This window comes from Prionailurus viverrinus, chromosome B3 (genome assembly GCF_022837055.1).
Source record: "Prionailurus viverrinus isolate Anna chromosome B3, UM_Priviv_1.0, whole genome shotgun sequence".
Classification (NCBI taxonomy): domain Eukaryota; kingdom Metazoa; phylum Chordata; class Mammalia; order Carnivora; family Felidae; genus Prionailurus; species Prionailurus viverrinus.
The window spans coordinates 115,724,853-115,747,728 of NC_062566.1; the positions used below are offsets into that span (position 1 = coordinate 115,724,853).

At 42.8% G+C, this 22,876-nt stretch overlaps 2 protein-coding genes across 7 annotated transcripts in view; one reads left to right on the forward strand and one right to left on the reverse strand.

Annotated features, from left to right (window-relative positions):
- The window catches only part of PGF (placental growth factor), a 52,469-nt gene extending 39,269 nt beyond the window's left edge, over positions 1-13,200 (reverse strand). For 3 of the 4 annotated variants that reach the window (XM_047864365.1, XM_047864362.1, XM_047864364.1), the window contains exons 1-2: positions 13,102-13,200; positions 10,610-10,685 (exon numbers count right to left, since the gene is read on the reverse strand). The gene's annotated coding sequence lies outside the window, so the exon portion shown is untranslated. The remainder of the gene's footprint in view (positions 1-10,609; positions 10,686-13,101) is intronic. The other variant, XM_047864363.1, reaches the window with a different exon arrangement.
- A 104-nt stretch (positions 13,201-13,304) lies between these two features.
- On the forward strand, positions 13,305-20,171 carry EIF2B2 (eukaryotic translation initiation factor 2B subunit beta). Of its 3 annotated transcripts, none has more exons than XM_047861926.1 (8): positions 13,305-13,540; positions 13,659-13,779; positions 13,907-14,055; positions 14,924-15,087; positions 15,574-15,834; positions 16,817-16,954; positions 18,185-18,251; positions 19,506-20,171. In XM_047861926.1, the coding sequence occupies exons 1-8, from the start codon at positions 13,378-13,380 to the stop codon at positions 19,661-19,663; spliced, it is 1,221 nt and encodes a 406-aa protein (XP_047717882.1). In that variant the 5' UTR covers positions 13,305-13,377; the 3' UTR covers positions 19,664-20,171. The 3 variants fall into 3 exon arrangements, with proteins under 3 accessions (XP_047717882.1, XP_047717883.1, XP_047717884.1); XM_047861927.1 differs by having other exon boundaries at positions 15,739-15,834; XM_047861928.1 differs by having other exon boundaries at positions 14,924-14,979; positions 15,739-15,834.
- Positions 20,172-22,876: the final 2,705 nt, after the last annotated feature.

Sequence of the window (22,876 nt, forward strand, 5' to 3'; positions counted from 1 at the left end):
TTTTTCCGGAATCACAGACTATTTGTTTTGTCTACCTATGTGCTCGGTACTATTCTCACTAATGACAGACCTATCGATTGTGGTATAACTGATCGCTTGATCGGAACCAGCTCACTTCACAGGGCTCTTTAGAGACCAAAGGGGAGAAGGAGTACGAAAATCTTTAAATTTTTAAAAATGTTTATTCATTTTGAGCACGAGCAGGGGAGGGGGCAGAAAGTGAAGGAGACACAGAATCTGAAACAGGCTTCAGGCTCTGGGCTGACAGCACAGAGTCAGACACGGGGCTCGAACCCACGAACCCCGAGATCGTGACTTGATCTGAAGTCAGGCACTTAACCGACTGAGCCACCCAGGCACCCCAGGAATATGAAAATCTTAACAGGCAAAACCCTCCTTCTGGGGCGCCTGGGTGACTCAGTCAGTTAAGCGTCTGACTCTTGTCTTTGGCTCAGATCATTATCTCACTGTTTATGGGATGGAGCCCCACATCTGGCACGAAGCTCACAGGACAGAGCCTGCTTGGGATTCTCTCTCTCTCCGCCCCTTCCCCACTCGCGCTCTCTCTCTCTCAAAATAAATAAACTTAAAAAAATAAATAAAAGGCACAATCCTCTAAGTTTAAAGGATGATGCTGTTTTATTATTGAGTTTCCCCTAGTACAGGGGCTATCTTCCAATATGCAGTCTGGTGTTTGGTATGAAAAGATGTTCAACAAATATTCGTCATATACTGTATATGTTGCCCCATGAAGACCAAGTGTTAATACACGGTCCTAATAACAATAGGGTACTATTTTTTTTTTCTAATCACATGCCCTGGTACCATTATCTGTGTTTGTCATTAGAATTTTCCTCTAGATTCCTAGCAACTGACCAGTTCAAGTGGGAGGGAATCTCATGAACACAGCCGGATTCCACTAAAATATAAATCTACATTTAGACCCAGAATAGCTTCTAGTTTAGCGGCATCAATCAAATAATGTCTGAGAATTGGGTTGGGCTCCTTGGAGAACAAAAGAGAAGCTTAGTCAAGCCTCCGGCAACTCAAAAAGTTAAACCAAAGGGGGACTTGCTGAGAAGTCCAAGGATGGCTCTACCTTAAAGCATGGCTAGGCCTACAGGCCTCCATCGGTTCATTTCAAATCATCGGCTCTTTTGCCCTTTCTCTCTCACTCTAGGACTTGCCTCTGTTCACTTCTCTTGGAGCAGTTGCCTGACTTTCTCCTGCAGACAATCCTCCTCCATGAAACAGGAATGTTGGACACCAACAGTCCTCAGCCAATCTCCTCATAGCGGATGATCTAAAGGACAGAAACCTGCTTTCCTCTGGGGTCCATATAGCAAATCCCAGGGAAGGACTCAAAGGCTTTGTGCAAATAGACGGCATGGAATTGGGGTGACTGCACAGACCTGGGTGGTGTGCCTTCTCTGTGGCCAGGAGGCCCTGAGATTGACAGTTCCACCTGAATGACACGAGATGAGGGAGAGTTCCCAAAGGAAAGGGGGTGCAGGGCAGACAAAAACAACAGGTGCCCCTGACAATAGCACTTGTTCTCAGGTTGCGTAGAGACATGACTTATCCACCAGAACAATCAGAAAAGGATAAAAACAGTAGTGCACTCGCATGCCGAAGTGTTGAGTCAAAGCCCTTCAGGAAAAGGAAGTGATCTGATGGCCTAAAGGAGATTCTTTAGAACAGGAGAAAGACACAAATATTTTGGTCAGCCTCCCTCCCTACAGTTGAGAATTATCATCATAATCACCCTATTCTCCAAATTAAGCTCAGAAACTATGATTTGATAATTCTGCAGGCAATTAGCCAGAATATTTGAAATTGGGACGCTCTGGAAAAATCTAGAAGATCTGGTGAACACAATCATATTCCTGGTTGAGAGAATGGGCCTGATGAAGGATTTATTTTTCTTACAAATAACTTTTTTTCTGATTACAAATGGGAGGTGTTTACTGTAGAAATTTTGGAAAATACAGAACACAAATGAACATGAAAACCACTCTTGTGTTTGTTAGGATTGGGTGTGACTACGAATGATGGAAACCTCAAGATAACAGTGGCTCAGATAAGACTGAAGTTTATTTTGCTTGCTGCTACATGAAGTTCAAAAGTCCAGGCTGGTATGATAGTTTTGCTCCACAGAGGCCTCAGGGTGCCCAGGCCCCTTCCAGCTCACTACTCTGCCATGCCTGCAGCGTGGCCTGAATCCTCATTATCTAGGCTGCAGAGCAGAAAAGTAGCCAGAAAGAGAAAGGGATAAAGAGGCCAAGGGACACATGCCAGCTATCTCCCAGGCAAGGTTCCACACCAGCCCCACGGTAATGACCGGGTTTTGGGGTGATGGTGGGGTTCAGAGCCAATGGCCAAGAAAGAATTCTTGGAGACGTCTTTGGTGCAAGAAGGTGATCTTATTAAAGCGTGGGGACAGGACCTGTGGGCAGAAAGAGCTGCACTGGGGTTGTAAAGAGTGACTGGTTGTATACTATGGGGTTAGGAGAGGTAAAGTCAAGGGAAAGTTTCTTAAAGGGATTTTCATATGCTAAAGAAGACTCACAGATTACTGAAGGCCTAGCTATTGTCAAACTAAAGTTGTTTTTCCCTCCAGTAAAGTAGCAAAGCATTAATATGAAGGCAGTAGGGAGTTCCGGAGATTAGGCTATTGATAAGATTGCTTTTTCTTTTTGTTTTTGTTTTTTTGTAATTTACTAAGATATTTGTAAACTGATGGAGACTCCTGTCCTGGATGACTGTGACTTTTATCAGTTAACCATTGGTTTTCTTTCCCTTTCACGTCCGAGGAATATCACACGTATCCCACCTGGGGTGGGGGGTGGGGGGTGTTCTTAGTTTGTGCTTTGTCCTCAGCTTGCCTTATGCTCCCTCATCAGTAAGAATGCGGTCACATGGCCGCATCTACCTGCTGGGGAGACCAGGAGATGTAGTCTTTATTCTGGGTAGCTATTTGCAGAGCCAAAACTCTACTACTATAGATTGGTGGTTTGTGAGGCAATTAGGGGTCTCTAATAAACCTGTAGTTATACTGTCCAGAGAGAGCCACAGTTAATATCTTGGTATATGTCACACATATATCCACACACACCCCCATACCTGTATGTATGTATACACATATATGTATATATACAAATATATAATGTACGTATGTGTGTATATATAGGTGTGCGTATGTGTGTGTGTGTATATATATATATATATATATATATATATATATGAATAACATACAAATATTTTTTAAAAATTTTAACGGTTAATTTTGAGAGACAGAGAGACAGAGACAGAGCACTAGCGGGGGAGGGGCAGAGAGAGAGACACACACACAAAGAATCCGAAGCAGGCTCCAGGCTCTGAGCTGTCAGCACAGAGCCCCATGTGGGGCTCAAACTCGTGAACCATGAGATCATGACCTGAGCTGGTCAGCCACCCAGGCGCACCTAACATATAAATATTTTTAAGTGAAATTGAGAGCCTACCAAATACACTACTTTTGCGTTTTGCTTTTTTTGAAAAATTATATTTTAGCACTGAGTCATTTAATAATTAGAGCAATGTAACATAATCCTTTATAATTTTCTTTTAAAGATTTTATTTTTAAACAATCTCTACACCCAATGTAGGGCTAGAACTCACAACCCCAAGATGAAGAGTCGTGTGCTCCACTGAGTCAGCCAGGTGCCCTTACAATTTTCTTTTCTTTTTTTCAAATTTATTTTTATTTATTTATTTTAAAATAGGCTCCATGTCCAATGTGGGCCTTGAACTCACGACCCTGAGATCAAGAGTCACATGCTGTACCAAATGAGTCAGCCAGGCACCACTTTTAGTTATTTTTTGATAATTTTTTATTATAATTTTTCTTTTTTTCAAGTTTATTTATTTATTTTGACAGAAAGAGAGAGGAGCATGAGCAGGGGAGGGGCAGAGACAGAGGAGAGAGAGAGAGAGAGAGAGAGAGAGAGAGAGAGAGAGAGAGAGCCAGTCCCAAGCAGGTCCTGCACTGTCAGCGTGGAGCCCCATGTGGAGCTCCAACCCACAAACTGTGAAATCATGACCTGAACTGAAATCAAGAGTTGGATGCTCAACTGAGCCACCCAGGTGCCCCATTATTATAATTTTCTTAAAAAAATTCTTTTTTAATGTTTATTTTTGAGAGAGACAGAGACAGAATGTGAGCAGGGGTGGGGCAGAGAGAGAGAGAGAGAGAGAGAGGGAGACACAGAATCTGAAGCAGGCTCCAGGCTCTGAGCTGTCAGCACAGAGTCAGATGCGGGGCTCAAACCCACGAATGGGGAGATCATGAACCTGAGCTGAAATCAGACATTCAACCGACTGAGCCACCCAGGAACCCCATTATAAGCTTTTTTTTAAATTTTTTTATTTTTTAACATTTATTCATTTTTGAAAGGCAGAGAGAGACAGAGCACGAATGGGGGAAGGGGCAGAGAGAGAGGGAGACACAGAATCCAAAGCAGGCTCCAGGCTCCGAGCTGTCAGCACAGAGCCCGACGCGGGGCTCGAACTCATGGACCGCGAGATCACGACCTGAGCCGAAGTTGGCCGCTTAACCGACTGAGCCACCCAGGCGCCCCTATAATCTTCTTTTAAACAGATATTTTTATTTTATAAATCCTGGTGTATAAAGTTTTTGTTAAACTATTTATTTCAAGATAATTGGCAATTTCATAGGAGACTGAAAGGAATGTACACCAAAGTCCCATGTGCACCCTTCCCCCTGCCTCCTCTGATGGTAACAACTCACACAACTATGGTACTGGATCAAAACCAAAATATTGACATTGATATAATCAATTTCACCAGTTACACACGCACTCGTGTGTGTGTGTGTGTGTGTGTGTGTGTGTGTAGCTCTATGAAATGTTATCATGTGTAGCCTTGCATAATCATCCCCGCAAGATGAAGAGACTCAACTGTACTATCCTTTGTGTCACTCCTTCATAGCTACCGCCATCCCATGCCCCCACCCAACTCTAACCCCTGGCAATTACTAATCCATTCTTCATCTCTCTCTATATGTTATTCCACGAGTGCTACATAAACGGATTATGCTTTATGTACACTTTTGAGATTGGCTTTTTTCACTCAGCGTAAGTTCCTTGAGTTTCATTTAAGTTGTTGGAGATATCAATAGTTTATTCCTTTTTATTGCCAAACCATATCCCATGCTATGGATTTGCCCCAGTTTGTTAAAACACTAACTAATGGAAGGACATTTAGGAAGTTTCTAGTTTTTGGCTATTATGAATAAAGCTACTATGAACATTCATGCTATTTAGATACGAGTGCTCATTTCTCTGGGATGAATGACCAAGAGTGCAATTGCTGGGTTGTATTATAAATCCATTTTTAGTTTTGAAAGGAATTGCCAAACTATCTTCCAGACTGACTGTAGGAACCCTACTTTTTAAACTTAACAATATGTTGTCAATAATTCTTATCATTAAGTATTTCTTATGTCATTAAATATTCTTCTAAAACATGTATGGCAATACATAATTTCCAAACCAATTTTTAAATTTTGGCTATTTAGGAATATTTCTGAATTTTATGTTATAAATAATAAAGTAAAAAGTGTTATTGTGGATAAATCTTTGGGCCTATTTCTGATTACCTCCCTAGGATAAATTTCTAGACTTAAACATACCAATTTAAAAAGCATGAATGAACATTTTAAAGTCTTTTGCTACTTTTTTTTTTTTCCAAATTGTCCTACTGAAAGCTGTTTCAATTTAAAATCCCACAGAAAGAGGGGCGCCTGGGTGGCTCAGTCAGTTAAGCGTCCGACTTTGGCTCAGGTCATGATCTCGCGGTCCGTGAGTTCGAGCCCCGCGTGGGGCTCTGTGCTGACAGCTCAGAGCCTGGAGCCTGTTTCAGATTCTGTGTCTCCCTCTCTCTCTCTGACCCCCTCTCATTCATGCTCTGTCTCTCTCTGTCTCAAAAATAAATAAACGTTAAAAAAAAAAATAAAAGAATAAATAAGATAAAATAAAATCCCACAGAAATATGTGAGAATTGGGCAAAGTTTTTAAAACTACTAATATTGCAACACAAATTACAAATGATTGGAATCTTTAATGTATAAACACACCTTACAAACTAACCAGAAAAAGATTAAATACCCAATATCAAGATGCTTTGGGCTGTAAGTGACAGAAAACTCCATTCAAAATTTTATAGAGAAATGTACCATTTCCTATAATAAGAAGTCTAAAGTTAGGGCAACTTCTGGATTTGTCGATTTCACACAACAACTTTAATAAAAGGCACCATAGTACATAGACTAACAGGATAAGCACTGAAGCTATACTGTTGGATTAACATCTCAACTCTTCCACTTACTGGGTGTGTGACACTAAGCAAGTTACTTATCCTATTTATGCCTCAGATTCCTGTTTTGAAAATGGTTATATTAGTAGTATCTATCTCATAGTACTGCTGAAAGGATGACAAGAGTTTATATATGTAAATTATCCATTAAGTGTTGATATTTTCAAGACCTTAGGTTCTTCCTGTTCTTCTGTTCTGACATCTTGGCATGTTAACTTAATCCTCATTCTTGAGACTTCATGGTCATTTAAGATAGCTGCAGTAATTCTAGGCATCATATTTCAGACAATCAGAGACTAAAGAGACTAAGGAGTCTTCTCCGTTACTTAAAAACAAAGAAACCTTTCCAGGGAGTCCCAAACAGATCTCCCTCATATTCTGCTGGACCCGGCACCAACCTATAGAAGGAAGGAAGGAAGGAAGGAAGGAAGGAAGGAAGGAAGGAAGAAAGAAAGAAAGAAAGAAAGAAAGAAAGAAAGAAAGAGGAAGAAAAAGAATGGAATTGCCATGATTGGCTTAGGCCAATCAGGATTTACTCATAAGCTAAAACCACTTTCCCTGTGGATAGAAACCAAAGAAAATCAGGCCTTTTAACAAACAAGAAGAAAGAAATGGATGTCAGGTAGACAACCAGAATGTCTGTCATGTATCATATTAGAAAAATGGGCAAATCATATGCATTGAAACATGAAAAAAATGTTCATCTATATTAATGAGCAAAGAAATGCAAACTAAAAGGAGTTTTGTATTTTCTCTATCCATTTGACAATGATGAAAAAGAATGATAATCATCTACAACAGTAAAAATTCAATGTACCTAGGAATAATCTTACATAAGATGTGCAAGTCATATATGGAGAAAATTATAAAATTTTACTAAACAACATTAAAGAAGACCTAAATAAATGAAGACATATACCATATCCATAGATAGGAAGACTCAGTATCTTAAAGATGCCAATTCTCCTCAAATTAATTTAGATTTTCAAAGTAATTCCATGCAAAATCATTAGAGGTTGCTTTTTTTTTTTTGAGGAATAGACAAATTGTTTCTAAAATATATATGAAAGAGCAAAGACTTAAAACTAGTTAAGAACCTTTTAAAGAAAGAAATATTGCAAGGGAATTTTTCTTACCAGAGAGCAAGACTTTTTTTTTTTTACAATTTTTTTTTTAATGTTTATTTATTTTTGAGACAGAGAGAGACAGAGCATGAACAGGGGAGGGGCAGAGAGAGAGGGAGACACAGAATCTGAAATGGGCTCCAGGCTCTGAGCTGTCAGCACAGAGCCCGACGCGGGGCTCAAACTCACAGACCGTGAGATCATGACCTGAGCCGAAGTCGGACGCTTAACCGACTGAGCCACCCAGGCACCCCAGGAGTTTTTATAAATAAGACAAAAATGTGATATTAGGTCAGGGATATGCAAATTTAGCAATGGAACAAAATACAAAGCCCTCAAACAGACTCACACATTATAGATACTTGATATATTAGAGTGGTAGCATTGAAAATCAAGGGAAAAAGAATGGAAAAAGAAAATAAAATTGGATTCCCACCTTACTCCTTACATAGAAAACTTATGTGTAAATCCTTTTTTAAAATATTTATTTATTTTGAGAGAGAGGCAGAGAGAGAGGGAGAGAGACAGAATCCCAAGCAGGGTCTGTGCTGTCAGTGAAGAGCCTGATGAGGGGCTCTATCTCATGAACTTTGAGATCACGACCTGAGCCAAAATCAAAAGTCAGACCCTCATCTGTCTAAGCCACCCAGGCACTCCCAAAACTTACATGTAAATCTAAAATTTTAACTTATTTAGAAGAAAAAAAGTAAGAGATCATCTTCAAGCCTTTAAATCAGGGAAGGGTTTTTGTTTTGTTTTGTTTTTTGAGAGAGAGAGCAAGCAAGTAGGGGAGAGGCCGGGGGGGGGGGGGGGGGGGGGGGGGGGGGGCGGGAATCCCAAGCAGCCTCTGCACTGTCAGCACAGAGCCCAACACGGGGCTTGATCTCACAAACCATGAGATCATGACCTGAGCCAAAATCAAGAGTTGAATGCTTAAGCGACTGAGCCACCCAGGCACCCCAGGGAAGGAGTTTTAAAATAAAATATGAAAAGCATTAACTACCTAAGACAAGGTTGATGCATTTGACCATGTTTAAAATTGAGAACTCTATTGAAAGACATCACAAAGTGAGTGAAACAACAAGCCATGAACTGAGAGAAGATATTTATAAAACAAATAACTGAAAAAGATGAGTATTCAAAATATATAAGAAACTCCTACAAGTCCATTTTAAAAAGATTTTTTTTTTTTTCTTTTTTTTTTTTTTTTTTTTTTTCAACGTTTATTTATTTTTGGGACAGAGAGAGACAGAGCATGAACGGGGGAGGGGCAGAGAGAGAGGGAGACACAGAATCGGAAACAGGCTCCAGGCTCCGAGCCATCAGCCCAGAGCCTGACGCGGGGCTCGAACTCACGGAGCGCGAGATCGTGACCTGGCTGAAGTCGGACGCTTAACCGACTGCGCCACCCAGGCGCCCCTAAAAAGATTTTTAAGGAAGTAGGCAAGAGGGGCGCCTGGGTGGCTCGGTCGGTTAAGCATCCGACTTCGGCTCAGGTCACGATCTCACGGTCCGTGAGTTCGAGCCCCGTGTCGGGCTCTGGGCTGACAGCTCAGAGCCTGGAGCCTGCTTCCGATTCTGTGTCTCCTTCTCTCTCTGCCCCTCCCCCATTCATGCTCTGTCTCTCTCTGTCTCAAAAATAAATAAAAACGTTAAAAAAAAAATTTAAAAAAAAAGAAAAAAAAAAGAAAGTAGGCAAGAGACACAAACAGGTATTTCACAAAGGGGAAAGAAAAATACACGGCCAAGAAACATATGAAAAAATGAACAACCTCATTGGTAATCAGGAAAACAAATTAAGATCATAATGATGCATCCTTTTATATCCACCTGATTCTCCCCAAATAAAATAACTGGTAGTACCAAGTGTTGCTAATAAGGTAGATCAGTTGGAACTCCTTAAGTCCTACTGGAGAGAGCATTCATTGATTTTTTTTTTTATTAAAAAAAATATTTTTTTAATGTTTATTTATTTCTGAGACAGAGACAGACAGACAGAGCATGAGCGGGGGAGGGGCAGACAGAGAGGGAGACACAGAATCTGAAACAGGCTCCAGGCTCTGAGGTGTCAGCACTGAGCCTGAGGCGGGGCTCGAACTCACAAACCATGAGATCATGACCTGAGCCGAAGTGGGTCGCTCAACCGACTGAGCCACCCAGGCGCCCTGAAGATTTTGTCTTTTAAGCTTTTATTTTTTAGTAATCTCTACACCCAACGTGGGGCTCGAATGTACATCCCCAAGATCAAGAGTTGCATGCTCTACCAACTGAGCCACCCAGGGGCCCCGAGCATTCATTGATTTAACCACTTTGGAAGACTAGCGCTATTTGTAAAGTTGAATATTCACACAGTCTATGCTCTAGCTGTTCCACTTGCAGGCCAAAACATACACAAGAATATTTATAGTTTATAGTCTCTCACTCCCCTAAAAAAGCCTGGAAACACCCCAAATATCTGTTGAAAGAAAACGAACACATAGATTACGGTATGGTCACATGATGGGATACTAGGCAGCGTTGCTAATGAAAGAACTACAGATACATGTAACTACATCCATTTTAGGAATGTCGTATCAAGTGAAAAGAGCAAGTTGTAGAAAATTACATTATAATGTCATCTGCAAAAAAGTTAAAATCAGGTTGAACTAAACAATATGTTGTTTAGGGATTATAAATATACAATACATTTTTTTTTTAATTTTTTTTTTCAACGTTTATTTATTTTTGGGACAGAGAGAGACAGAGCATGAACGGGGGAGGGGCAGAGAGAGAGGGAGACGCAGAATCGGAAACAGGCTCCAGGCTCTGAGCCATCAGCCCAGAGCCTGACGCGGGGCTCGAACTCACGGACCGCGAGATCGTGACCTGGCTGAAGTCGGATGCTTAACCGACTGCGCCACCCAGGCGCCCCTACAATACATTTTTTAAATAAAACAAAGCAATACCAGTCAAAATTCAGTGGTTATCCTTGGGTATGGGAGAAGACAGAGAAACGGGGTAAGAGTACACACATCGTCGACATGGCATAGGCAGTGTTTGAGGATTTTTAAAAAATATATGTCACATACTTTTTAAAATTGTGGTTAAAATACAGGAAACATAAAATTTACCTAAGTCCTTTAAGTGTGCATCTCAGTGGCATTAATGTACATCCAGCCTCCACCATCCATCTCTAGAACTGTTTTCCTGTTGTAAAACCAAAATTCTGTACCCATTAAATAATAACTTATGCCCCCATCCCACCCCTGAAAACCACCATTCTACTTATATTTAAGAATTTTAGTTTTGGGGGCGCTTGGGTGGCTCAGTTGGTTAAGCGTCTGACTTCAGCTCAGGTCATGATCTCACACTCCGTGAGTTTGAGCCCCGCGTCCGGCTCTGTGCTGACAGCTCGGAGCCTGGAGCCTGCTTTGGATTCTGTGTCTCCCCCTCTCTTTGCCCCTCCCCTGCTCATGCTCTGTCTCTCTCTGTCTCAAAATAAGTAAAAACATTAAAAAAAATTAAAAAAAAGAATTTTAGTTTTTAATTTGGGAGATGAGTTCATGCATGTTCATTTTGTCATGCTTCATAACTTGCATATATATATATATATATATATTTAGACATGCTTTATCATGTCTGTGTTGTAGCATGGTAGTTTCATATATACATACATATACACACACACACATATATATAACACACAACATATATTCTTTTGTATGTATACAATAGTATATGCCTTATTTTTTAATGGCTTGATGCCTGGAAAAATAAAGAACGACAATATCCAAAATTGGCCAGATCATGATAAGTGATATCATGATAAGTGATAACAAGCATGTAAATTGGTACAATTTTTAGGACAGTTTAAACTTAACACAAATAGGGGTGCCTGGGTGGCTCAGTCAGTTAAGCGTCCGACTTCCGCTCAGGTCATGATCTCGCGGTCTGTGAGTTCGAGCCCCCCATCAGGCTCTGGGCTGACAGCTCAGAGCCTGGAGCCCGTTTCAGATTCTGTGTCTCCCTCTCTCTCTGCCCCTCCCCTGTTCATGCTCTGTCTCTCTCTGTCTCAAAAATAAATAAACGTTAAGAAAAAAATTTTAAACTTAACACAAATAAAATTGACAAATATATTATGGCTTTTGGGAGTTATGGTGTTTCAATTTTGGTTTCTAATTATTCATGGCTCGTATATAGAAACAAGATTCATTTTTGTGTGTTGACCTTACATCCTTGCTAAATTCACTTATTCACTCTTGGGTTTTTTTTGGTCATTGTTGATTATTTGGATTTTCTGTGTGGACAATGATGTCTTCTGTGAATAGGGGCAGTTTTCTCTCTAGTCTGTATGTTTTTAAACTTTCTTTCTCTTACCGTACTGCACTGCCTAGAACTTTGACTATAATATTAAATAGGAGTTGTGAGAGTGGACATCCTTGCCTTGTTTCTGATCTTAGAAAGAAAGCAGTCTTTCACCTTAAAGTGTGATGTTAAGTGTAGGCTCTTGTGGATATTCTTTAGCAAGTTGAAGAAGTTCCCTTCTATTCCTAATTCTCTGAGGTCTGTTTTTTTTTTTTTTTTAAATTCAATAGCTGTCAGATTTTGTCAAATGCTTCTTGCATCAAAAGATCTGATCAGGTGGTTTCACTTTTTATATTGTTAATATAGTTGTTAAATAATGATTAATTTTCAAACATTAAAAGAGCTTTGCATCCCGGGTTTAAATTCTATTTGGTAATTATTAATCTTGTTATTCATTGCTGGATTTGATTTGTTAATATTTTGTTACAGATTTTGCATTGGTGTTTGTGAGGGATACTGGTCTGTAGTTTTCTTGTACTCTCTTTGTCTGATTTTGGTATTGATGTATGTTTTTGGATGGCAATATGTCAAATGTAACAAATGTCTTAAGAAAATGAGTTTGCCCAGAGATCCTAAGAACTTATCTTAAGGAAACAGAGATTCTCATGACACACAGACTTTAGATTCAGATAGTCAGTAGATTTGAACATGAATGCGTCCCCTTACCAACTGCTTGAATTTTGTGGCCGTTTTCTATCCTGTAAAATGCGGATAAGAGGACCTACCTCACAGACTGCAGTAGATAATTCACACACAGTGCCCAACACATAGTAAACTTGAAGTCAATAATAGCTCTTGGTATTATGTTATACTCTCTAGCCTATCTGGAAGGACATCATCTTTGCTCCCATATAAAGCTCCCACTTTGAACCTCCTTATTGGTGAGTATTCGGTCTCTTCATCCCTGACCCCTGCCTCACAATAATAAGTGTGTGAGGCGATGGGAATGCAAAGGTAAAAAAGGTACGGTCCCTGCTCTCAGGGAGCTGAATCTATTAGACACAGGTGCAAACGAACCAGTTTTATGCAGTGTAACAGCATTATAATAGAGCGTCTGCCCTAGGTGTAGCGGGTCCCGGACGCGCACTCTCAGCGCGAGTCAGAACAGCTGGTGGTCACTGGAGCTTAGGGATCAGGAGGGCGGGCGGATGGCAACTTTCACAGCACAGCCTCGGGTCGTTGTGGGGAGTGGGAGCGCCGAGACCAGCTGTTTCCATAGCAACAGAACTAGCCACCCTCGCGGGGCCTCCCAGCTCACCTCTGTCCAACTTCGTAGGAGCTGCGAACGGCCACTTCCGTTCCTCCAGCCTCGGAGGCTCGCGGACGCTCCGCCGTAAATGAGCAACTCGAGTTCCTAGTCTCTGATTGGCTCAGGCAGATGGAAGGGGTGGGCTGTGGCGCGGAGGGGCGTGGCCTGCGGACCGTGAAGCCCGAGTTTTCCTCGCGGAGCGGAAGCCGACTTCACCCGCCCCGGAAGTGCAACGATCGAGGTTATACAGGTGCGGATTTCGCCGGCGAGGCGGCTCTTTTCGAGATGCCGGGAGCCGCAGCCAATGGCTCGGAGTTGTACGAGAGCATCGAGAGTTTCGTGGAGGCCCTGAAGCGGGGCGGCGGGCGGCGCAGCTCCGAGGACATGGCTCGGGAGACCCTGGGGCTGCTGCGCCGGATCATTACGGACCACCGCTGGAGCAATGCAGGTGAGGCAGGTCTATTCTGTCGCGTCCCTCGTCACTATCCGTTCCCGATCCCCAGGTGGAAAGTCGCCCAGGCCTCTTCGTGCTCGTGCCCTCTCACGCTCTGTTCCTCGGACTGCAGGAGAGCTGATGGAACTGATTCGCCGAGAGGGCCAGAGGATGACAGCCGCGCAGCCCTCAGAGACCACGGTGGGCAACATGGTGCGGAGAGTGCTCAGGATCATCCGGGAGGAGTATGGCAGGTCAGGACGTGGGCCTTTTTGCACGAGCTCCGCCCTTTGCTTGGAGCCTTTAGTGGTGAGCAGGCCCTGTTGCTTCAAAGAGTACACCCCAGCCCACCTCACTCTTTGCGTCTTGTTGCCTCCGTAGACTCCATGGACGCAGCGATGAGAGCGATCAGCAGGAGTCTTTGCACAAACTCTTGACATCCGAAGGCCTGAGCGAGGATTTCAGCTTCCATTACGCCCAACTCCAGTCCAACATCATCGAGGCAATTAATGAGCTGCTTGTGGAACTGGGTAAGAGTCCTGATCCCGGGTGTCAGGACAGGTTACAGGCAGATGAAGGAAGAGAAGACCCTGAAAGTTGTTCATCAGCAGAGATGGGAGATCGCCAGTTATGCTGTTCTCAGCTTTGTCCTCCATCCTGACTAAGAGGAAGGTTTGGAGCAGGACTAAGATAACCCTCCCTACATTTCTTTACAGACCAGCCCTTTATAGATTGCTGCAGAAGCTATTAGGACAGAGCTTTATTTTCATTTTAAAAATGAACTCCCTAAAACCACAGGTGGTAGACTTCACTAAACTTCTTGAATTTTTATGCACACACGCACCACCTCCATTCCCCTTGTCTTTGTGACCTGGGAGATCTGCAGATATTCATTACAATCAGAATTCCCCAAGGAAGGAAGAAGCTGGGTCTGTGTATCTGGAGCTGCTGCTTCCAAATTGCTCCCCTTTTTTCTTCTGTGGCCTCCTCAGGTGGAGGTGTTGTGGCCACCTTTTGGAGGAGGAGTCCCTTTAGGGGGAAAACTGTTTACCCCACGCTCAGCATTTTATGATTTCCCCAATTGGACCTTTTTTTTTTTTTTTTTTTTTTTTTTTGCCTGAATTCAGTGTCTTCAAAATCAATTTTAAGGAGCTGGTGTTGTGGCCGGGCAGGGTTGGGGAGTTAAGTGGATGAGTTGGGGGTTCTACCGGGAAAGAGGGTAGACTGAGAACTTAGGAGGTAGAAGATCCCAGAGGAATGGGGCTTTTAAGAAGAAGTGACCTTCATATTAAGTCCATTTACCTTGTGTTACCAGGGTCCACTAGGTGGGCACCTGTCTCTTTCATGTTGTAGCACGGTGGTTTCATATTTTCCTTGCAAAACTGACTGTTCTTGCAGAAGGGACAACAGAGAACATTGCAGCCCAGGCTCTGGAGCACATCCACTCCAATGAGGTGATCATGACCATTGGCTTCTCCCGAACAGTAGAAGCCTTCCTCAAAGAGGCGGCCCGAAAGAGGAAATTCCATGTCATTGTGGCAGAATGTGCTCCTTTCTGTCAGGTAGGGGGGGGCTTCTGGAGTTGCTAAGAAAAATGAAAACTGAGGAGGGAATCAAGAAGTGATAGATGGGCTCCGTGCTATCTTTGAATTGATAAGCAAGACGTTGAGAAGATAAAGTAAAATAAAACATTAAGGGAATTTTCAAGTTGTTCATCCTGTCAACACTCTTCAACATTGGTTTGGGAGGCTTAGGTGAAATGCTGGGTTCAAGAAAAGAAATATATTGGTTCTTTTGGGAATCAAAATAGGGTAAATTACCTTGGGGATGACTGATGCTTGGCCTGACCGCACTCCATCCCTATGTAAATAATAGGTCTTTCAGAAGGAACTAGGTAAGGATGCAGGATGTTGTAAAGGAACGAGCCAGGACCTATCCTGTCAGCTCTGCCCAATTATACACGAGAGCAGTATTTCCAGTTTTGTGGCTGCTCTAATGCTCCTGTGGAGAACTCAACATTTATTAGCTTCTCCTGGGCTTCCCTGCAGTGTACCAGAGAATACCGACCACGGGCAGAAAAAGGAGTTATCTGGAGGCAGTTGTGTGTCGGCTGTGCTCAGTATCACAGAATTCTCCAGATCCAGTTCCATTGGAGATGCCTTCCACTCTCTCTCACTCTCTCTCATAATGTCAGCCTTTCTGTCCTATTGCAGGGTCACGAAATGGCAGTCAATTTGTCCAAAGCAGGTATTGAGACAACTGTCATGACTGATGCCGCCATTTTTGCTGTTATGTCAAGAGTCAACAAAGTGGGTATATTTGGACTTATATTAAATTCATGAAGACTGTACTTCTAAAATACTGATTTTTTCCTCCCTATCTCCTATAATATCTATGAGGAAAGAAAGTTTCTAACACCTTTTGAAAGTACATATTTGGGCCTTTTTAATATATTAACTGAGTTTCTTTTTCTTCTGTCTGTATCATTGTTCCTCACTTAGAGTAGCTTCTTTTTGTTGTGTTTGTTTGTTTTAAAGATTTTATTTATTTTAATTTTTTTTTAATGTTTTTATTTATTTTTGAGACAGAGACAGAGCATGAGCAGGGGTGGGGCAGAGAGAGAGAGGGAGACACAGAATCTAAAGCAGGCTCCAGGCTCTGAGCTGTCAGCACAGAGCCCGACACAGGGCTTGAACTCATGGACTGTGAGATTATGACCTGAGCTGAAGTCAGACGCTCAACCGACTGAGCCACCCAGGCGTCCCAAAAGATTTTATTTTTTAAAACAATCTCTGCACCCAGTGTGGGGCTCGAACTAACAACCCCAAGATCAAGAGTCATGATCTACATGCTCTACAACTGAGCCAGCCGGGCACCTCAGAGTAGTTTCTTTTTGGTGAAAGCATTGAAGAGAATGAAATAGGGCTAAGCTAAACGTGGCAGCAGCTAGGGATTGGGTAGAGGGTCCCTGCTTTCTGAGCAGAGAGCTTGGCAGTGGTGGGTGATGAATAGAAAGGCTTCTGGCTTCTCAGGAGCTGTGACATAGAGATCCTAGAAGACAGGGCTAAGAGCAGGAGGTGGTACAGCTTCCGGTCACAGACTATATTCATTCTTTGGGAAGCCACTTTTGAGCTAGAACTCATGGTCCTTAGTCTAGAATCCCTTTTCCTTTACGGCTGTGTGACCCTCACAATGTCAAGAGGGAGGCCTGGGCATTCAGCCTATTGTGGCCAATGGGCTATTTAAGGTTGTATCTCTAGGATGACTCACATTTTGCTTCCTGTTCCAAAGGTGATCATTGGCACAAAGACCATCCTGGCCAATGGTGCCCTGAGAGCCGTGACAGGAACTCACACTCTAGCACTGGCAGCAAAACACCATTCCACCCCGCTCATCGTTTGTGCTCCCATGTTCAAGCTTTCCCCACAGGTACGTCTGTCTGTCTGTAGCCAACAGAAAGAAGGAAGCCAAAGTGTAGGCTTGATCTCCAGGCCTTCAACCTGCTCACTCTGGGGCTTCTCTTTATCTGTGTTTACTAAGTGGATTAGACCCAGTAGAGGCTGGAAAAAGCCACAAAAGCCTTGAACCAGGAAAAAAATTGATAGTTTTTTTTTTTTAATTCCTTTTTTTTAAATGTTCATTTATTTTGAGAGAGAGAGAGCACGTGTGCGAGCAGGGGAGGGGCAGAGAGAGAGGGAGAGAGAATCCCAGGCTGAAAGTGCAGAGCCAGGTGTGGGGCTCAAACTCACCAACTGTGAGATCGTGACCTGAGCTGAAATCAAGAATCGGACACTAAACTGAGTCCCCCAGGCGCCCCCCCAAAAATTGATAGTATAACTTGTCAGCTTTGAAAAGTCAAAATTGTAAGGTCAGGGTAGTACATAGTTGGAGAAGGCCCTTTGTTTCCACTGCCACCATTCCCCATCACCCTGACCATTTCTGAAAATGCCAAACAAGTTGAAACTAGGAAGATAGAATCGGTTTTATTTGTCATAGTTGGAGGGACGTTCCTCTGTAGCTTGAATACAAACAGTATTACAAAATGAAGAGTTATTTCATTAGCAATAGAAGCTATTTGTAGGTCTCTTTTTTAAATTGAGGTGAATTTCACATAACATACAATTAGCCAGTTTTAAATGTACAGTTCAGGGGCACTTACTACATTCACAACATTGTGCAACTACCACTCTCTGGTTTCAGACCTTCATCATCCCGGCAAAACACTCTGTACCCGTTACATAATCACTCCCTGTTGCCTCCTCTCCCCATCTCCTAGGAATCACTAATCTGTTTTCTGTCTCTGTGGCTTTGCCTGTTTTGGATATTTCATATAAAAGAAATCATACAATGTGTGCCTTTTGTTCTTGACATCTTTCACTTCGCATGATGTTTTCAAGGTTCCTAGCTATAGCACAGCTCTTTGTTTCTTTCTGTGGCTGAATGATACTCTCTTGCATGGATATACCACAGTTTATTTATCCATTCACCCCTTGGGTAGTTGGGTTGTTCAGCCTTTGGTTTTAGTGAATAATGGTCCTGGAAGCATTTGTTTGCAAGCTTCTTTGTGGACATAAGATTTTTATTTCCCTTGGGTATGTACCTAGAAGTGGAATTTGCTAGGTCTGTCTCACTCTTTTTTTTTTTTTTTTCCTTATCTAGTTCCCCAATGAAGAAGATTCATTTCACAAGTTTGTGGCCCCTGAAGAAGTTCTGCCTTTCACAGAAGGTACAGAAGGGTGTGTGTGTGTGTGTGTGTGTGTGTGTGTGTGTGTGTGTACATGCACATGTGTGTTTGGGTCCTTTTGCTTTTGTTTTGGTAGTCAGTCAGGGGTGAATGCTGCCAGGTTGTGTTTTTTATCATACTTCTTGTGGAGACTTCTCTTTAGTGTCTTAGAGTGCATGGGGACCTGATCATTTTGTTCTGGGACTAATATATTCAACGGAGTATTGGGGTCCTGGTGGGTTGGATCACCCAGCATTGACTTGAGTTTGGCTTTGCACATTGCTTGACAGAGGCAACAACCGAATGGGAAAATAGACTTGTTTTTCAGTTGCTGTAGGGAGTCATTTTGGTGACGTGAATGGCAAAGGAAGTAGGCTCCAAAATGTTCCTACTATAAAACTTGCCTGTAATCTTTGTGCGTTGGGGTCCTTTTCTGTGACTTCTGAATGTAGCAGCTGTGGTCAGTGAGCCTGCCACCTTATCAACATCACATGGCCTTAAACACCATCTGAGAGCAAAGCAAGTGCTTGGGCTACAGTTCTTCTTAGAAGTTGAATAACTTCATTCATTCACACATTTGTTCTTTCAAGAATTATTTTATGTATGTATCCACTATGTATCCAGCACTAAGCTAGCAACTAGGGATGTAAAAATGAACAACAAATAGGTCCTGCTCCCACAGACCTTACGTTCTGTTGCAGAAGATAGACAACAAAATGTCAGGTCATGAGATGTTTTGGGAAGAGAACAAAGAAGGATGATGTGATTGGAAGGTGGTTGGAGACTATGTTAGTTTGGGGAGGGTCTTAATGAGGGGACATTTCAGCTGAGTCCAGAATGAATAGATCCCACCGTGTGAAGATCAAGGAAAGAGTCTTCCAGGCATTGGTGCAAAGGGCCTGAGTTAGGTCCCTGCTTAGCCAGTTGGAACCAGATGGCCATTATGGCTGGAGAGGAACTAGCACGAGGGAGAGTGGGATGAATTACAATTAGTGTAGTGCAGTGGGGAGGGGCTAGATCTTGAGGGCTGCTATCCCAAGCTGGAATTCTGTTCTAAGGGCTATGCAAAGGCATTGGAGAGTTTTAAGCAGGGAGTGGTATGGTCTGAAGTCCTCTCTTCTGGTTTGCACTCTGCTGCAGCTTCCCGAGGGGTAGCGAGTATGCCTGCATTATTGAGCCTAGAATCTATATGCTACCTGGTTATTAGAGCAGGATCCTCAGTTTTATCTTTAGCATGTGTGATTGATTGCCTTTCAGGGGACATTCTGGAGAAGGTCGGCGTTCACTGCCCCGTGTTTGACTACGTCCCCCCAGAGCTCATTACCCTCTTCATCTCCAACATTGGTGGGAATGCACCTTCCTACATCTACCGCTTGATGAGTGAACTCTACCATCCTGATGATCATGTCCTATGACCACCATTCATTCTAAGCAGAAGCTGCTTAGCCAGATATGGAATGGAGAGGGACTTCAGTGCGACTGCTGAAAATCAAGTCCTTGTAATGGGGAGTGAACTGGAGCCAACCTAAAAAACTTAATACCGTTTCCTGCCTTTTTAGGCATCCCATAACAAGGACACACATTCAGGTCTGTCTCTTGCCTTTCTGATCTTAACAGCAGCAGCGGGCCTTGACCTATTAATTTTGTAGCCTCTTGGGGCGCCTGGCTGGCCGTCGGTAGAGCGTGCGACTCTTGATGCTGGGGTTATGAGCTCTGTTCCCACGCTGGGCACAGAGTTTACTGTAAAAATTTGTTCTTTGGAACCTCTTAGAGACCTGGGGAGTCTGTTTTAGGAACTTAAACTTTCTGGTTCAGTGGGGCGTTAAACATAACACTGAAGACCTTAATGGGATATAGGTTTTTGCCCAGAAATGGCTACCACACCTTTTCCTGGGCTGTGCCAATAAAAGCTGCTTGAAGATTCCTGAGTTGGTTTATTTATTGTTCTGCTCTGAACTGCCTGAAACAGCAGCAGCAGCAGAGCCCTTTTTGTGCTTTGATAGAGGGCTGTAATTAGAGGGAACCGGCTAAGACAGAAATGCAAATGAAAGTATTTACAGTTTCCTTACTAATTCACTGGCAGTGGTCCCAAACAACTTGTTAGTAATCTAAGAGAGTGGCTCCAAAACCTCTCCGAATCATCGGGGAGCTTAAGAAAATGTACTATCTTGGGTTCTATCCCGGACCTACTACATCTGATCTCCGGGATGGCACCTGGGAATCCGCTTAAAGCTTCCCAGAAAAGGACCCTCTCATGTACTGTTAATAGGATTGTATGCTGGTACCTTTCGAGAGCAATTCTGAACGTGCATTTCTCAAATTATTTGTACAAGCACATGGAGATATAGAGAAGAATACCTATCACTGTAGCAGCTGTAATGTCACAGCCTAAGTGTCCAGCAATAGCATTTTGTATTCTGTTAATTAAAAACAAGGAAGGTTTTTAAACATGACATACTGTGGAACATTATGTATACACTGCAGAAGAAGTTTCAAAAGAGTGGCTTAAGGGCAGTGTTTGGGTTAAGGACATTTTGGCTGGCTCGCCCTGTATTTAATTTGAATTAGTTACCAATAATTAAAAATGTGAAAATAGGGGCTCCTGGGTGGCTCAGTCGGTTAAGCGGCCAACTTAGGCTCAGGGCACGATCTCGCCGTTGGTGACTTCGAGCCCCACATCAGGCTCTGTGCTGACAGCTCAGAGCCTGGAACCTGCTTCAGATTTTGTGTTTCCCTCTCTCTCTGCCCCTCCCCTGCTCATACTCTGTCTCTGTCTCTCAACAATAAATAAATGTTAAAAAATTTTAAAAAAATAAATAAAAATGTGAAAATAAAATAGAATAATAAAAATGTGAAGATCACATACTAAAATTCAGAGTTCTTGCTTCTCTTGGAAACTCCGCAGCTTTGGCAATTTTGCGCCCACGTTCCCAAATGGCAGCAGTTGGCTACACTTGAGCAGCTTCTGACTCCATTAAATGGAAAACCTCCTTTTCTGCAGTTCCTCCCTGGTCCGTGTAACTCGTGTTATCTGCCTGACCCCTAGAGGCATTTGATCCATGAGCCTTGTGTTAAAAGAATGGGACAGATTCGGAAGGAAGTCCATTTAATGTTAATTAAAGACAAGCTGGGGAAAAGTCAAGCTGCCGAGCAGTATGCATAATATGACCTTTTACTTCATTAAAACAAAACAATATGTACATGCAATAGGATAAAAGTCTGGAGGAATACTACCAAACAGTGGCAAGCTGGAGGATATCTTCTAATTTTTAGTAGGTTCATACATTATTTCCATTTTTTGTGTGCCCTACTTTAGTACTTACCTTTTCAGAAAGTCTCTCCAGGTAATCCAGATGATCCGCCATGTTTGGGAACCACTGGCCCAGAGCAGAGGTCCCGGGCAGACTTGAGCATACCGCGGAACCCCCTGAGATGTTGGTCCCAGGCCAGCTTCCTGTCTCCTGCGGCACTGTCTGTGGGGTGGAGGGAGGGAGCACCAGGAGTCTGCATGTTTAACAAGCACCCTAAGGGATCTGAACAGGTGATTTGATAACCACACTTTGGTAAACACTGGCCAGAGGTAGGTTATGAGGGGAAGGCCTCTGCATCAACTTGAGATAGATCTTTGCCTTAGGGCTCTTCCCTGAAAGAGGGAGAAAACAAGATTGAAGAGTTTAGTCTGAAAGACCGGCCTAAAAGCTCTGACTCAGAAGAGGCTGACTCACTCAGGCCTCAGTCTGTCAATTCTTTTCCTTAAAGCATCTAAGACCCCGCGCTTTCTCAGTGAAGTGGCTTATAGCTACCAATTACGAGCAATTGTCTCCTCTGAAGGCACCAATTCTAACAGCAATCCACTTGGGTACATACAACTGTGTGGTCTGGAGTAAAAGGAGTGAGTCAAGGAACTTAAATCTGTTTCTGGTCTAAAAATGCTTTATGATACTTGTCCTTTGTGCGTCCTAGTCTCTGGCTCTAAAATTAGCACCCACATTCTTCCCAGGCATAAGTGAGATGGATGAAGGTTCCAAGGGTAGTTTTGGTCAACTTTTAAAAGTGCCTGGGACAGAAGAACTGCACCAATGCATGCTCTTCGGGCTCTTTAGGACTTCAATTAAGCAACTCCCACAAAGCTATTTATATGCCTCATTTTTCTATTTCTCTCTCTCCTCTCTTTGACTGGAGGAGGAGTAAATATTGGAAAGGGGAGAACCCTATCTGAACAGGGAGAGACAAGCCCCATGTCAACTTCCTACCTCTCGGCCTTTGTGTCTGCCTTTGCCAGCAGGACCCGGAAGCTAAGGACAAAAACTCGTAGCTGTAGCTTGAAAAGAATTAATAGAAAGAGGATTCCATGGATGTGAAAGTCCTCCTGAATACGCCAAATAAACCAAGTTAGATAACTTACTCAATACAGTTTGTAAAGACACTTTTCCCACGGTTTATATCTTCCAATTTAGGCGGAGGGCAGGAGAGGCACAATTCTTGGAACTCAAATCAGGAACAGAAATTCCTAATTTAGCCTCAGAAGTCTCTGAAAAACACTCTACCAAGGAAAACTTAAGTGTAAAGTGATACCTCCAAGAAATAGATGCGGGTATGGGTAGGATCATACGTTTCACAGATGTGCT

Excerpts from the sequence above, each read along its gene's own strand:
- EIF2B2 (XM_047861926.1), top strand. The coding sequence starts at position 13,378 with ATGCCGGGAGCCGCAGCCAATGGCTCGGAGTTGTACGAGAGCATCGAG. Across the intron at positions 13,780-13,906 it reads ATCCGGGAGGAGTATGGCAG|ACTCCATGGACGCAGCGATG; the intron begins GTCAGGACGTGG and ends TTGCCTCCGTAG. Across the intron at positions 14,056-14,923 it reads TGAGCTGCTTGTGGAACTGG|AAGGGACAACAGAGAACATT; the intron begins GTAAGAGTCCTG and ends CTGTTCTTGCAG.